The sequence below is a fragment of the Lepidochelys olivacea genome (genome assembly GCF_965140295.1).
Source record: "Lepidochelys olivacea isolate rLepOli2 genome assembly, chromosome: 13".
In the NCBI taxonomy this organism is placed as follows: domain Eukaryota; kingdom Metazoa; phylum Chordata; order Testudines; family Cheloniidae; genus Lepidochelys; species Lepidochelys olivacea.
Genome location: NC_140423.1, coordinates 6,380,563 through 6,394,503, shown reverse-complemented (window position 1 = coordinate 6,394,503; position 13,941 = coordinate 6,380,563). Strand labels below are relative to the sequence as shown.

At 43.9% G+C, this 13,941-nt stretch overlaps 1 protein-coding gene across 1 annotated transcript in view; it reads left to right on the top strand.

The window, feature by feature from the left end:
• COL20A1 (collagen type XX alpha 1 chain) overlaps positions 1-13,941 on the top strand; it is a 95,666-nt gene that overhangs the window by 45,233 nt on the left and 36,492 nt on the right. The window contains exons 19-23 of the mRNA XM_084645589.1: positions 4,839-4,981; positions 6,383-6,512; positions 7,496-7,552; positions 10,103-10,141; positions 13,255-13,393. Of these exons, the coding sequence (XP_084501715.1) occupies positions 4,839-4,981; positions 6,383-6,512; positions 7,496-7,552; positions 10,103-10,141; positions 13,255-13,393 (508 nt within the window). The remainder of the gene's footprint in view (positions 1-4,838; positions 4,982-6,382; positions 6,513-7,495; positions 7,553-10,102; positions 10,142-13,254; positions 13,394-13,941) is intronic.

Below are 13,941 nucleotides of genomic sequence, written 5' to 3'. Positions count from 1 at the left end.
GGAAAAATCATCATAACCTAGGACATCTGTCTCAACATAGTCTTCCGTGTAGATCCATAGGAGTGCCACGTGTGCCACACGAGGCATTGTATGTTCCAGGAATGTACCACTGCATACAAAGTCGGCATTTGCTTCTTAACTTCAAGTGAAATGTATTGGGTGAGTCCCTAGTGCTACAGACAGTGTGCTGGATGGCTGATGTGTTATAGATTTGCAGTCTGCTCAAGAAAGCAGGCTGGTGTTATAAGCCAATAGTTTTCGATACCCTTGAAATGTAGTTTCCCTTTTCCCCATAAGAGGATACAGAAATATTGGAGTGGATTGCATGGACTTTCTGTAGGCTGTTTAATTCACTGTCTAGATGTTGCCTAATGAATGTTACTTGTTTATAACATGCTGTCTATTAAGGAAGGTGAGGAATCATTTGGAGTCCTAATTGCTGAGTCATTCTTCATTGGGGGCCCTTACAAAAATGCGAGCGAGCCTTGCAGTCCGACTCTGCTCTGAGGGAAAGTCTGAATCTTGCTTGGTGCTGACAGAATGAAGTTAAAAAGTGGCCTCCCCAAAGGTCCTCTTAATGAATACGCCCTGTCTAATGGCTTTGCAGCCCGTGAATGGAACACGAGTCATTTAATATCTGTGATCTGCTCCTTCTCCTCTAAGTTCCCAACAGTCTTTGCAGAATAAACTCGTTCTGTCTGGTTTTGTGTTTTCTGAGCTGGTGAAGCTCAGAGTAAATTGCTGTCTTGGAATCCAAAGCCCTGCTTTTATTAATAATGAATAATAATAATGTATCCTTGTGTAAAGCTACCTCAGGTGAGCCTCCGAGTGCTGTAAAACACAAAGGTGAATTGATGCAACAGAGTCACTGTGCATCATACTATTGTACAGGACAGAGGGATAATTGCAGCTATTTAGAGGTTTCAGTAAACAAACAGGTAGGTTTCAAGGTGTGAATTCCACAATGTCAAACCTGAGCAGTGAGCTCAGACCAGATCCACATCACGCAACTCACTGCAAATGGCAGTGCTTGGCATACTCAGAAGACAGGCCAAGGACAGAACTGACCCTCAGGTGTGTATATCCCATTCTTTGCTAGTGCTGGAATAAGTCTGAGACACACCGGTGGGACAGTGAAGGGGGTGCAGCTTGCACAACTGCTGCCCATGACATATCTTTCCTGTGAGTGAATAGGGGATTTCATGTGTCATGGATATCAGTCTTTCACTGCCACTTAATTCATGCAAAGGGCCAGATGCTCAACAAGTTAGGCCAGCAGTTACAGAGCCAGAATGCATGCTTAATTTCCATGTGCAATTACTCAGTTTGCACGTGCAATCAGAATAAGTGCGTACGTAAACTGGGACTGGATTTTGGGTGCACAACTGGATGCCTAACGTGTTTGAAAATCTGACTTCTCAATTTAAAAGAGAAAATGCCAGTGAGGAAAAGTGAAGTAAGAGAAGGAGGTGGTTTCAAAGAGAGCGTGCAGCTCCTGCCCAATAGCTTGAAAAAGGCTAAGACGGCAGGTGTCCTGGTAGAGAGGGGAGGAGCTGGGCAAGATTATGGGAAAGCCTCACACTCTGTTTTGTGGCCAAGTTCAAATGAGCATCCATGAGAAAATCATTCAGCTTAATTGTATGATTCCTCCCCACTCTGACATTCTTAAAGCCAAGTGTTTGCGACAGGTCACTTGCTGGAGGATTCTCTGTTCCTTGAAGTCTTTAAACCACGATTTGAGGACTTCAATAGCTCAGACATAGGTGAGGTTTTTCGCAGGAGTGGGTGGGTGAGATTCTGTGGCCTGCGTTGTGCAGGAGGTCAGACTAGATGATCATAATGATCCCTTCTGACCTTAGTATCTATGAAATACCAATGATGTGTCAAAAAGAAAAGGAGTACTTGTGGCACCTTAGAGACTAACCAATTTATTTGAGCATAAGCTTTGATGTGTCAAAAATCTTCCAAGCCCTCCTCCGAGTGAAAGGCTTATCTTCCATTGTAGCCAGCAGGCGCACACATGCTGTGTTGAGAGAGCCTGGGTGCAGAGTGGGGTGCATATGTGGGGTGAAAAGTGACTCGTGTTCTTTCTCATCCCTCCATATAGGACGAGGCTAAGCCATTGTTCTTTTTTGTTGTTGTTGTTTTTTAAATGTGCGCAGCATCTTTCAAGAAATACAGCAACTTCAGGGCAGTCACTAAAGTGAGGCTTTTGCCCTAGAAGCCTGAGGCTATGCAGGAAGCGTGAGGAACACAAGCACCTCTCTTTCTCTGTTCTCCCCAGGAGAATACGGCCTCCTTGAAGGTTAAGAGAAAAATGACTGCCTTTGTGTACTGGTTTTGCTGTGTAGAACTATATACCTCCCTGTGGGGCTGAGGTGAGCACAGCAAGTTCATTTTAATCAGGACTACTTCCTTGCTCAACCCACATACAAACCTCTGTGCAGGTAGATTGTGCTCAATGGACGTTACAGGACATCTCTCTCTTTCAGACAACAGGTCCTGTCATCAGACACATCTTACCAAAAAAAAATCCATCGCTCTGCAGTGCGTTGTGCTCCTTTACAAAGGGCGTGGTTTAGAAACAACGTAGGTCTTGTAACCTCCTGTCCTCTCTTGTGTTACACTTAAATTGTACAGTCTTTGCAGCAGGGACTGTCTTTTCATTATCATTATCTAGCTCAGGGGGCCCTGATTCTTGATTGGGACCTCTAGGTGCGACCACAATGCAAGTAATTTTTAATAATAATAACACAAAAGCACATACACACAACCCTTCATGCACAGTAATGGGATATCATGTAACATTGCTTATCTTTTGGGACCTATCGGAGTCTTTAATATCTGTGCCATAGACCTAATGACCTTCCTGTTTGCTCCCTTTCAAGGATTTGTAAGGCAGCTGCCATTCTTGTCTGCCTGAGAAGGATGGGATGGGGATGCTTTTTAAGACCCACCAAGACTGTTCTTTCAAAAGCTTGGATGAGTGAAGTGAGGCATCCCCACCCCCTTTCCCTGGAGCGAAGTACTCTTCCTCCCCTGAGATTGCCACCATTCTGCATTTGTCCTGAAGGACAGAATTATCAGAGCTGGACACTCCCCATTTCAGTGCTTGTGTTCGAAACTACAGCAATGTGCGGTAATGCTGGGTGAGCATGAGATGATACTTCATCGGCGCATTGCGACCTGGCATTATTGTGCAGCATGGTGACTCAAAGCGCCCACCTCTTAGGAATAGGGTGTGATGTGACATTTAAAGGCATGCCTGGGAACAAACATAGGACTCCAACTGTACAGCGAGCTGGGTTTTCCCACTCCCAGGAGTGAAATACCTGGCCTGGGAGTAGAACACAGGCTGGTCTGTCACCTCTGGAGCGAACATCCACAGTGGCAAAGTCATTAATAGATAGGTCCTTAAACTTGGCCAAGCTGATGCTTAGTTTAGCAACTAAGTTTAAGGAGACTAATGGTGAGGAGCTGAAATGATGGGAAGAATCCAGAATACTAAGCAATGAGGGCGAGAAAAACTCAGCTGCATCGTTTGGATAATAATGATGGATAAGGCTCCGAAGGGATATTTGAAATGGGCAGCCGTGCAGCTTAGCAGAGAGCTCTAGAGATTTACTCTGATTTGAGGACATGTACATTGTACCAATTAGACTGAGGTATCCGAAGGCTGAAAACCCTCCTGTGAAGGAAGCGTGGAAAAGGTTTAAGGGGCAGCAGATGAGGTTGACCCAGATGGCACCCTCTGTGTCAGAGATACTCACTTCCTCCCTGGGCAGCCTAGAAATTTGACCTTTCCCCTGTCTGTCAGATCCGTGCTGTCAGATTCTGCAGGGCCCTGGGAGCTTTCCAAGTAATTCCGACTTTGAAGTTTTCAGCTAACTTATTCTATCTTGTTAGATTGGGTTATCTTAAAAGAATGACAGGGAAACAGTGAACTGGTGGCACATCCTAGCTGAATGAAATGGTCGGTACAGGCAGCAAACCTGTGAGAGGCGCTGGGTGCTATGGAGCAGGCTGGGGTGGTCTTGCCTAATGGTCTGGGTGGGAGGCTGCCATTATGGTTGGTGTGGAGGTAACAGGGCCTAGTGGCCAGAGCCCAAATCAGGAGCATAAAAATTGAAGCCTAGACAATTGGGCTTGGGCTGGAGCCTGGGCTCTGAGACCCTAACCACTGTAGGAGTCACATTCAGCTCAGGATATACGATAGGAATCACACCCAAACTTTGTATGAAACGACTTCAGAAGTCTGTGGGTGGTCCGATGAGTGTGAGCCAAGCAGTGTCATGTTCTGCAAGGTTGCTAATATTTTAGTAAGAAATTGAATTTAAAAACAAGAAGGGACAGACGGACGTTGCATTCACTGGATGATATCAACTTAGCAATGACATTAGAGTAAACTGAGTGTCCAATACACTCCGAGCCATCTCTAAAGCCATTTCACAATGTGCCTTCTTTATATCTTGGGTCAGATATACATGCCACCTTGGGTATGTATGGGGTACACTTTACATATATTACATATATTTCTTTATGCTTCTAGGTCTCCCTTCTCAACTCCAAAGTTTTTCTTGCAGCTCCTAGGCCTCTCTTGTCTCAGTGTTGAGTCCTCTCTTTCTAGCCTTAGGCAATCCACTCTCCTCCAAGATCTCAGTCTCTCTCGTTCCCTTGCCCCAAGGTGACGCCCCCTCTGTCTCTGTTCTGAGCTTTCATTATTATGGTAGCAGAGCAGTGAAGCACTTACTAATGTGCCAGACAGGGAGTCTTTTTGGCCTGGTTTGTATCCATCGCTATCTGCCTGTCATCTAGTTCATCTTTGTTCCCTGCTGCAGCTTCCCAGAGCCCACCCACCGACCTCGTTGTAGACTCGGAGACCCCCAATAGCCTGCAGGTCCACTGGAGACCCCCTGGCAGCCACATACAATACTACCGAGTAACCTACACTCCTGAATCTGATGACAGTGCTCAGCAAACAGTAAGTCCTCAGCTGCTTTTGGACATGCCAGGCACTTGACTAAAAAGACACGTAGCCAGTGTCATCCCGATGTGTCTCAGTTGAAGTCAGTGGGGTTACCCCAAGGATAAATTTGGTCAAGAGAACAAGAGCAACTCGTTTCCTCCGTCTGATTAAAGGCAGTGCATTAGAGACGGACAGTTGTGAATTCAAACCAAAGCCTTCTAGGCTCTTCCATGGATTTCTGTATAAAACATCAGGAGAATTCATTGCAGTCAAAGCCCCTCAGACTACAGCTGCCTCTTTGATCCACCTCCTCCCCATAAACTGGAGTGCTGCATTTCCAATAGGTGAAGGATTAAGGACAAATCCCCTGCTCTGACCTAAAGTGATTAAGCATTAATCTTTAGCACTCAAATTCTCTGGTTAGACCCAGTTAGACTGCAGTACCATAAGGAAATTTGAAATTCCTTTGGATGGAGAATGTCCCCATGTTCATACAGAGCTGCCCAGCAACTAGATAAGCCTGATCTGATGACTTTCTTCCTCCAGTCTGTAGCTTCAATAGGAAAACAAAGCAAGAAACCATGGCTGATGAAACTCCCTCAGTGTTTCCATTTCACTGAGGCAATATTGGCCTGAGACCAATAGGCCTGTCCAATTCGGATATCCATTAGGAAAATGCTAGCGGGGGACATTTCCCAGAATAAATAAGAAAACTTCCAATGGAAGCTGGATACCTAACTCCCCACTGTACCTTTGAAAATCTTCCCTGATGAGCTGAGGGGCAGTCTCAGTGCCTAGTGGGAATCTAAGGGCTGGGAGGAGGGGGGTGGGGTGGGGCGTGTCTGCAGGAAAAGAGCTGGGAGAAGAGAGGATTTTTTGTTTCACTCGCAATTAAAAAAAAAAATCTTAAGAATTTTCAGATTGAATGAAAAATGAATTTTTTCAAAATTTTCAGGTAACTGAAAAATCATTTTGGGTCAAATGAAACATTTTGTCAAGACAAAATTGTTTCATTCATTTTTAATTTTTTAGAAATGTTTGTAAAAATAAAATGAAAAGAAATGTTGAAATCGAAAGTGATTTCGAACCGAAAAATTGAAATGTTTCATTTAGAAAATGTTGAAAGGAAACCTTTTGATTTTTTGGGATTACCGCTCCCCCGACCAACTGAAACCGTTTGGAGAAACCAACATGAACTTGAGAAATGTTTCAATGTTGTTGAACCTGCTGTTTTGGCAGAAAAAGGTTTTGGCGAAAAACTTTTCCCAGCTCTAGCAGGGAAGGGGAGTGTGGTCATCGGCTCTTAGTCTAAACTGCTTTTCTGTTGCCCTGTATTGCCCACTTGTATCAGCAAATGAATAAAAGCAGAATGGAGAATCCTGCTGGAGTGTCAGAGTCTTTCTCATCTCTGCATAGGTAATGGTTTCTGGTAAAAGCAGTGGAGTGACCCTGCAGTCGCTGCTTCCCAACACAGCATACAAGGTGATGGTTTCTGCTGTCCATGACGCAGGAGAGAGTGATGCTGTGTCGACAACTGGCCAAACTGGTAGGCAAATCAGTAGGTGCATACCTTTTATGCATTGCCTTTTATCCAGAGATCTTCAATAATTCACAAAGGTGTGATGCTGTCATTACCCCTATTAAACTGGGGCTTGGAAAGAGTAACAGGGGAAAAGCAACGTTAAAAGTTAAAGGGCCAGAGACCAATTTGGCCCAATTAATCACAGTGTAACTCTGTGGAAGTCAACAGAGATACTCCTCAGATTAGTTTCACCCTGGAAGTATATGACGATTTACTTGCTTGTGTAGGATACGCAGTTTGCGTATAGGGCCAGACTTTCAGAAGGGTTGGCCACCCTTTTTGCAGATGTAATTTGCACAGGCAGTTGAACTGTGGGTATAAATCTGAATAATACAAATAAAAATATAGATGTAGCTACCAGTCTGTGTTTCAGAGTAACAGCCGTGTTAGTCTGTATTCGCAAAAAGAAAAAGGAGGACTTGTGGCACCTTAGAGACTAACCAATTTATTTGAGCATGAGCTTTCGTGAGCTACAGCTCACTTCGCTGTAGCTCACGAAAGCTTATGCTCAAATAAATTGGTTAGTCTCTAAGGTGCCACAAGTCCTCCTTTTCAGTCTGTGTTTGTGAATCAGGTAGCTAGAGGTGCATGTACTTGGATATACAGCCAGGGTCCATTCTGCAGGCACAAAAATGAGGGTGCAATGTTTTCAGGGTACAACTTGTGCCCTGAAAAGAGAGCCAAGTCCTCAACCTTTTTGCAAATTCCAGTAGGAAAAAGAACACCTAACCTCTTTAAAAAGGGGAGTGAGGCTGGAGACAATAGGTCCCCGCTTGAAACAATGGGACCAATACATGGCTCAAACAATGCGCCCATTTCATATCACATTCCCAAGCTATTGTTTCCAGTCAGAAGGGAGCATAGGGAAGGTCTAATAACCATGAACAATAGTGAGCCAAACATCCCAATCACAGAATCAGGACTCACAAATGCATTTATTCTTACAGCTTCTGTCTTGGCTAAACTGCCCTCAACACAAGGCTCCGTTCCCTTCAGAACAGAGGGTAAGTCATGTGTGATAAGGCTGAAATTCACACACGTCCTCTTGCAGTGGCAACTCAAGCTGTTGGGGCTTAGCACTTCAAGTAGGACTGGGTTTAAGTCATGTCTCACACCATGGAAGATGATGTTGGGGACATGTATCTTTCCAGCATGAGTCTAATGTAAACCCAGCAGGTGTAGATGTAACCCATGCCTGCTTGGTGTGGTGCTCTATCCCCCGCTAGAGATTGATGAGCCTGCTACAGCCTGGGCTAAGAGGCATGTAGCTTTTAGCTCATGCAGTAGAGGCTCATACGCTAAGCTTCAGAGGACCCAGGTTCCATCTCGCCTATCGATGACCGGGGTCTGTCGGCATTACAAGTGGGGGCTCATCTGGGATATTAACTGGGAAGACTCTGAAGCTTAAGGATGCACTTTCTCAGCGAGGGGAAGTATGTGTGCAGGCTGTTTTGCTTTTTTTGAGATCTGGTTTCTCTGAAACGCTTTTGTTCTAAACAAATGACACTTCGAGTTAAGGAGGCTGTTTGGTCGCTGTTTGGCACTGTCATTGCCCGGGGAATTGCAGGGTCTGGAGGTCAGTCTGACCTGCTGAGGTGATCACACTTGATACACGGGAGACTGCAACCCAGGGCCTGGTCTGAGAGTGGGAGAATTGTGTGATTCCACCCCAAGACAGAGGAGATGGCCCAAGACCTAGAAGGAGCGCTCTCAGAGAGAGTGGGAGGGGTCAGAAGTGGAGCTTACCCAGGAACTGACCATTTTAATAGAACCCTGTTCCATTGCTTTATCCCCCAGTACTGGTTCTAATCCCAAGTCTATAGAACTTTTCCAGAAAGAAAAACTTGCTTTATGTGTATGCAAACCAAGGTACCTCAAAATAATGGAGGCCAATGGAAAATGTCACCCTTTTGGTTTAGTACCTGATGTCCATAGTCCCAGAGCCATCAAACTCACAGCCTTCAATTCAGTTTCACACCCGAGTGCTGTGGTACCAACAGCCTGTGGCTCATACTTGGTGGGTGAGAGGGGTCACAAATTAACACAGTGGACTGGGCTTTTCAGGTACACGTTTATTTGCCAAGAGGAATGGGGAGGGAATGACCAGCTCCTTCTACCTTTTACAGTAGTCAAGTACTGAAAATTGGAACCCTGCTTGTGGTGAGCTATGAAATACCATATGATGTATTTCAGAGTAACCTAATAGCAACAGAACATTTATAATGCAACCTTAATGTAATGAGCTGCTAAGCTGCATTAAACTAGTGACCTAAAAAACCATTTGTGAAATAGCCAACCTCTCAAGTGTGCTTGAGTTTCAGGGACATCTCTGACTTTCAAATATTTTCCTTGTCCCAGTTCCATCTGGCATCCATGGCCCTGGGATTTAAACAGCAGCAAATAATTGAAAGTAACATTCATGCTCTGTTTTCTAAAACACTGCCATACCCAAAACACTTAAATGGGGAGAGCACTTTATAACTTGTCACCAAAGAGCTTTTGATTCTAGTCCTTTGTCCCTAATTTGTATGAGTAGCATCCATATATTTTGCTCTCGCTGCCTCAGGGATGCTATAAGACTGAGCAGAGGATTTCCTGAGAAGGTGACTGGCAAAGGATATCCAGTTGTTTGTTTTTTTAAGATTAAGTTCCAAAATGTAATAACAAATGAATAAAAATGAAAGAATGCTCTTAAGTTCAAATTTTCAGAATTACATGGACATGCATAGTCTTTGTGTGCAATTACCACAATTGCATATGCACATTTTGTATGTAAATATCTGCACAGATTTTGTGCATGTGGTTGCTTTTACTCGCTTCTGACGATCTTGGCTTTACCACTTAACAATGATGCGGAGAGACACATTTTGCAAAAATGAAACCTCAGCTCCATGCTCAAATGGTTGGGTAGTTGTGTTTCTTTGTTTTGCAATGCAGTTAGAGCAATTGTTTATGCAAACTGGCAATTACATATGCATTATATGTTTAGTTGTCCAGACTACAACTAACCAGGAATGTCAAAGAAAAAGTGCATTATAACTGCGTTTAAGTCCACAGTGGGTGAGCAGTAGTAGAAGATTGAGTCAAAACAAAGTTATGACAAAGGGACCTGCTGATAAAGGACAATCATTTCAAAGGCTTGAGTGATGAGTGAGCCATACAAAACCTGGCAAACTTCCATGTTTGCATGTGCAGATTGGCTAAGTGCATATGCAGCTTCTTGTCATAGACCCAAGTTTGCAAAGAATACAAATTTTCAACCAGTGTGTCTTCAAGCCATTGAAAATATGGCCCAAATGTATGCCATTAGATTGCCCATAAGTGTAACGATTATTGCTACCATCAGGCTGGGTCCTGGCCTCAAGGAATTGACGGTATTGTAGAGTACTGCAGTATCTGTGCCAAGATGTCTATACAGACTCACTCACTAGGTCTCCATGTGCTTTCCATTCTGCTGCAGACCACAGCCATGTCTGCTTTATTCCTGTAATAAGTTGCCAGTTTGGCTTCCATTGGGTCTCATGATTTTTCCCGTTTTTTTTTTTCTCCTGCAGCTTGCCCCACTATCAGTTCCACTGAAGGCTCTCTGCAAGGTACCTTACTAGTTCTCAGTCCCAGGTGGGCTCTGTCATGAATGTGGACACGCTGTCTGATCCTGACTAATCTTTAATCTGCATCGCTGTTACAAAAGCTTGCCTGGCACACATTAAAGTCATCGTCCCCACACCCAGAGTGCTATTGCCGTGTCAGAAAATCTGATGCAGGAAACCTGGGGGAGCTCAGCAAATGTCTCCCCTCAACACCTTCATTTCCTTTCCCTTTCCCCACCACATTGGGCAACAGAAATACATTTCCCTGTTGTACTGAGGATCTTATTTCATCCATCCAAGCTAAGTAGGTAGCTCTCCCATCATCCACATCTGTCAACCTTTTTTGGGGAACAGCTAGCGGTAAAGGCTGGAAATTGCAAAGCCCCTAAGCTTACCCCAAGGTAATCTCTGCAGGTTGTAAAGGATGTAGACATGCCTAGGGCTGCTGTTAGGACTCAAATGGTATATATTTAACTAGGGGAACTCTATTTCCCCTTTACCCACTGTAGGACCCATTATATATAGTTTGCCACCTAGGAAGTGACTTGTACTGCCTGTATGGCAGCCCCAGCCCCACATCTTCCCAGAGAGTTCTAGTGGTCAGGGCTCCAGCCTGAGATTCAGAAGACCTTGGTTCAGCCCTGCCAGGGAGTCCTTTGGAGTCGCTTAAGTATGACACTGACCTCGGAGCTGTGATTCCCAGCTCGTGTAGACATACCCACGCTAGCTCTGGTTGAGCTAGCACCTAAAAATAGCAATGCATCTGTGGCTGCATGGGCCACAGTTCAGGCTAGCTGTCTGAGTACACATCCAGGGGTCAGGCAGTGCTCGGGGGAACCATCCGTGGTGCTGCTAACACATAGGTATTTTTAAGGTGTCGCTTGGGCGGAGCTACCATGGTGAGCTGGAAATCACCCCTCCCAGCTCAAATGTAGACATACCCTTCGTCTCTCTCTGCCAGAGTTCCCCAACCATAAAAGGGGAATAACGATAATAGGACTTCTCTGCCTCACAGGGGTGTTGTGAGGATATATACGTCACAGACTGGGAGGTGCTCAGATCCTCTTGTAAAGGGGGCCAGATAAGTATCTAAGATCCATAGACTGCCCTGTTTGACCTCTCTTCCCCCCATTCCTGCAAGACTATTCAGTCTGTGTATGTCCAGGCCAAACTAATCAAGCCATAATACCCAAGCAAACATCTCTGTGCCTGTCTTACATGACACAGGTGATTCATCAAGAGAAATAGCCCAGTGCCATAACTGTCTCACTGGTGGATTAATAATATGGTTATAACTGTAATTTAAATTTTGCTTTTAAACATTGTTATTATATTTGATATACATTTTAATGGACATGGTAATATACCAATCCCAGGGTTCTTAAATCAGAGAGAAATGGGTCTGAAACCGGTCAGAATAATCTGATGAGCTCTCTGAACACTGCATAGTGACAGTGTGCATTATAGCAGCCCAAATGCAAAATACCCACCAGAACCAAGATCCAATCAATAGTAAGTGGTGCTGAGGTGGGAGAGTACAGATTGAAAGGGAAATGATGTGATGAACTTGTCCCCCTTTCTCTTTAAAACAAACTGGTTATTTCCCTTTACCCTCCCCAGCCTGCTGTAAGTTCCGATAAGCTAAAAAAACCCCAACCCCCCGACTGCAAGGTCTGCTTGTATTAAAATCTGAAATAAGAAAGTGACTCATAGAGCTTTAATGATGAACTGGGAAAAAGAGATGAAGCTACATGAAGCTGGAGATGAGATGTCAAAGATGTCAGGGGAAAAATCTTTATAGACCGCATAAGGCAGATCACACCTCTGGGCAATACTTGAAAAATGAAGAGAGAAATGGAAATACTTTACTTTACCAACTTTCATGACTCTCGCACATGAGAGGATACATTTTGCAGCAGAGAATAATTCTCTCTTTTTTCCCTTTCCTAAGCAATTACTGGACAGAATCCACTTCTTTTATGATATTTGGCATCAAGTTGAAAAGGCAGAACTCATTATAACTTGTGCTTTTTTTCAGAGCAAATTTTTTAGGGTTTTTTTTTCCATTTAATAGATTTTAAAAAAATGCCACTCTTATTTATTAGGTCTGCTACAGTGGCTGAGGCCCTTACAAACCGTAATTAATTCATTCCAGGAACAAATAACTCAAATATATTTTTAAGGTTCCTAGGTGACAGACTGTATTTACCTATCGTTTATAAAACTCAAGGATGTTAAAGCAAGAAAACAAGTTAATGACCTTCTGGATCTTACACTGCTCACATAGTGAACAAACATGTCATTTTTCTCAAATGTAAAAAAAATCATATTTTATCATAAAACCACCTTAACTCTGCTCCATAATAAATATTCATTCATCATTTATCTCAAAATAAATCTTTTGGTTGCATGGCCAGTGCCTAAGCAACTAAGCAACACTACCTTCCAGCTAGCTCACTCAGCCTCTCTGGGCTTTTAATTATCTCTGCTGAAAAATGTGCTTAATAATAATTCTTTGCACCTGCCTAGTTAGTTTTCATCTGTGGATCTCAAAGAATGTCACAGGGGTGAGCATTGCTCTCTCCATCCAGCAGGTGGCCTAACCAACACAGATCTGAAGCATTTTGTCTGGTCTAATGAGTAGACAAAGGTCAACCACTTCAGGGATTAGGTTCTGTTCCCACCAACTCTGCCACAAACTTTCCCTATAACTTTTAGCAAGTCACTGAGGACCAGAGTTTCAAAAGTGCTCCGCCCATTGTTCCAAATGGGTAGAATTTGCAGTTCCCTTCTGGGCACTTTGGAAAAATCTAGCCTGAAATTTTTCTGTTTCTCTGTTACCTGCATCTGGAAAATGGATCTATGCATATGTCTTCTAGGCCAAAGGGGCACTTTAATGGAAACACGGAGCATTCAAGTCAGAACACTGACACAGTATGCAGAGTGTTTTGATCAGGCTGATGATTCGTTATACCTACTAGCCTTCTCCTTACTGGAATGTGCTTGCCCTTGGCGAAAACAAAGAGCAACCATTGCTCAGGCAGATCCCTTACAAACCATTGTTTTCCCTACTATCTCAAAGTGTTTCTTTCTCTGCCCTTCTCTGACTGCACCAGGATTTGACATGATGGAGGCTTTTGGACTGGTGGAAAGAGAATATGCCTCCATTAAAGGAGTGGCCATGGAACCATATGTGTTCGGCGGGACCCGTACTTACACTCTCTTCAGAGATATTCAGCTAACCCAGAGAACAAGGTAGTTTGGGAAGATAGCTGAGAACCACATTGATTCCAACAAAAGTTTATTCTCTGTCTGTTGCATAAACATTGGCTCTGGTCCACACAATGAAGGGTATCGACTGATGGGGGTGGGTGTAGATACTGGCCTAGTGAACACTCAACTGGCCATTTCCTAGTGAAAATAGCATGAATGCTAACCCCACCCTAGTGAAACTGAAAAGCATGCAAAGATTTTTTCCCCCCTTAGAAGACATGTATTCTGTGCTGATCGATAAATCACCCCCTGAACTGCCTCAAGATGGATCACATGATGGGACATGTCACAGGAACTTCATTGAATACAGTGGGGTGATTGGGGCACTGAACTTTTGCAAGGCCAAGCTCAGATTGTAGGTGCCTACTGGCACCTTCCCTGTTTTAGCTGTGTGCCTTCAATATCGCTGTTGTCCAGAATTAAGTGCTGAAAGACTGCATGTGATGACCATTGAGTTCTGTTTAATTGTCCTCTGTTGGGGATACATTTAATTCTTTCCATGACCACTCCTCTCCTCATCCACATGCATT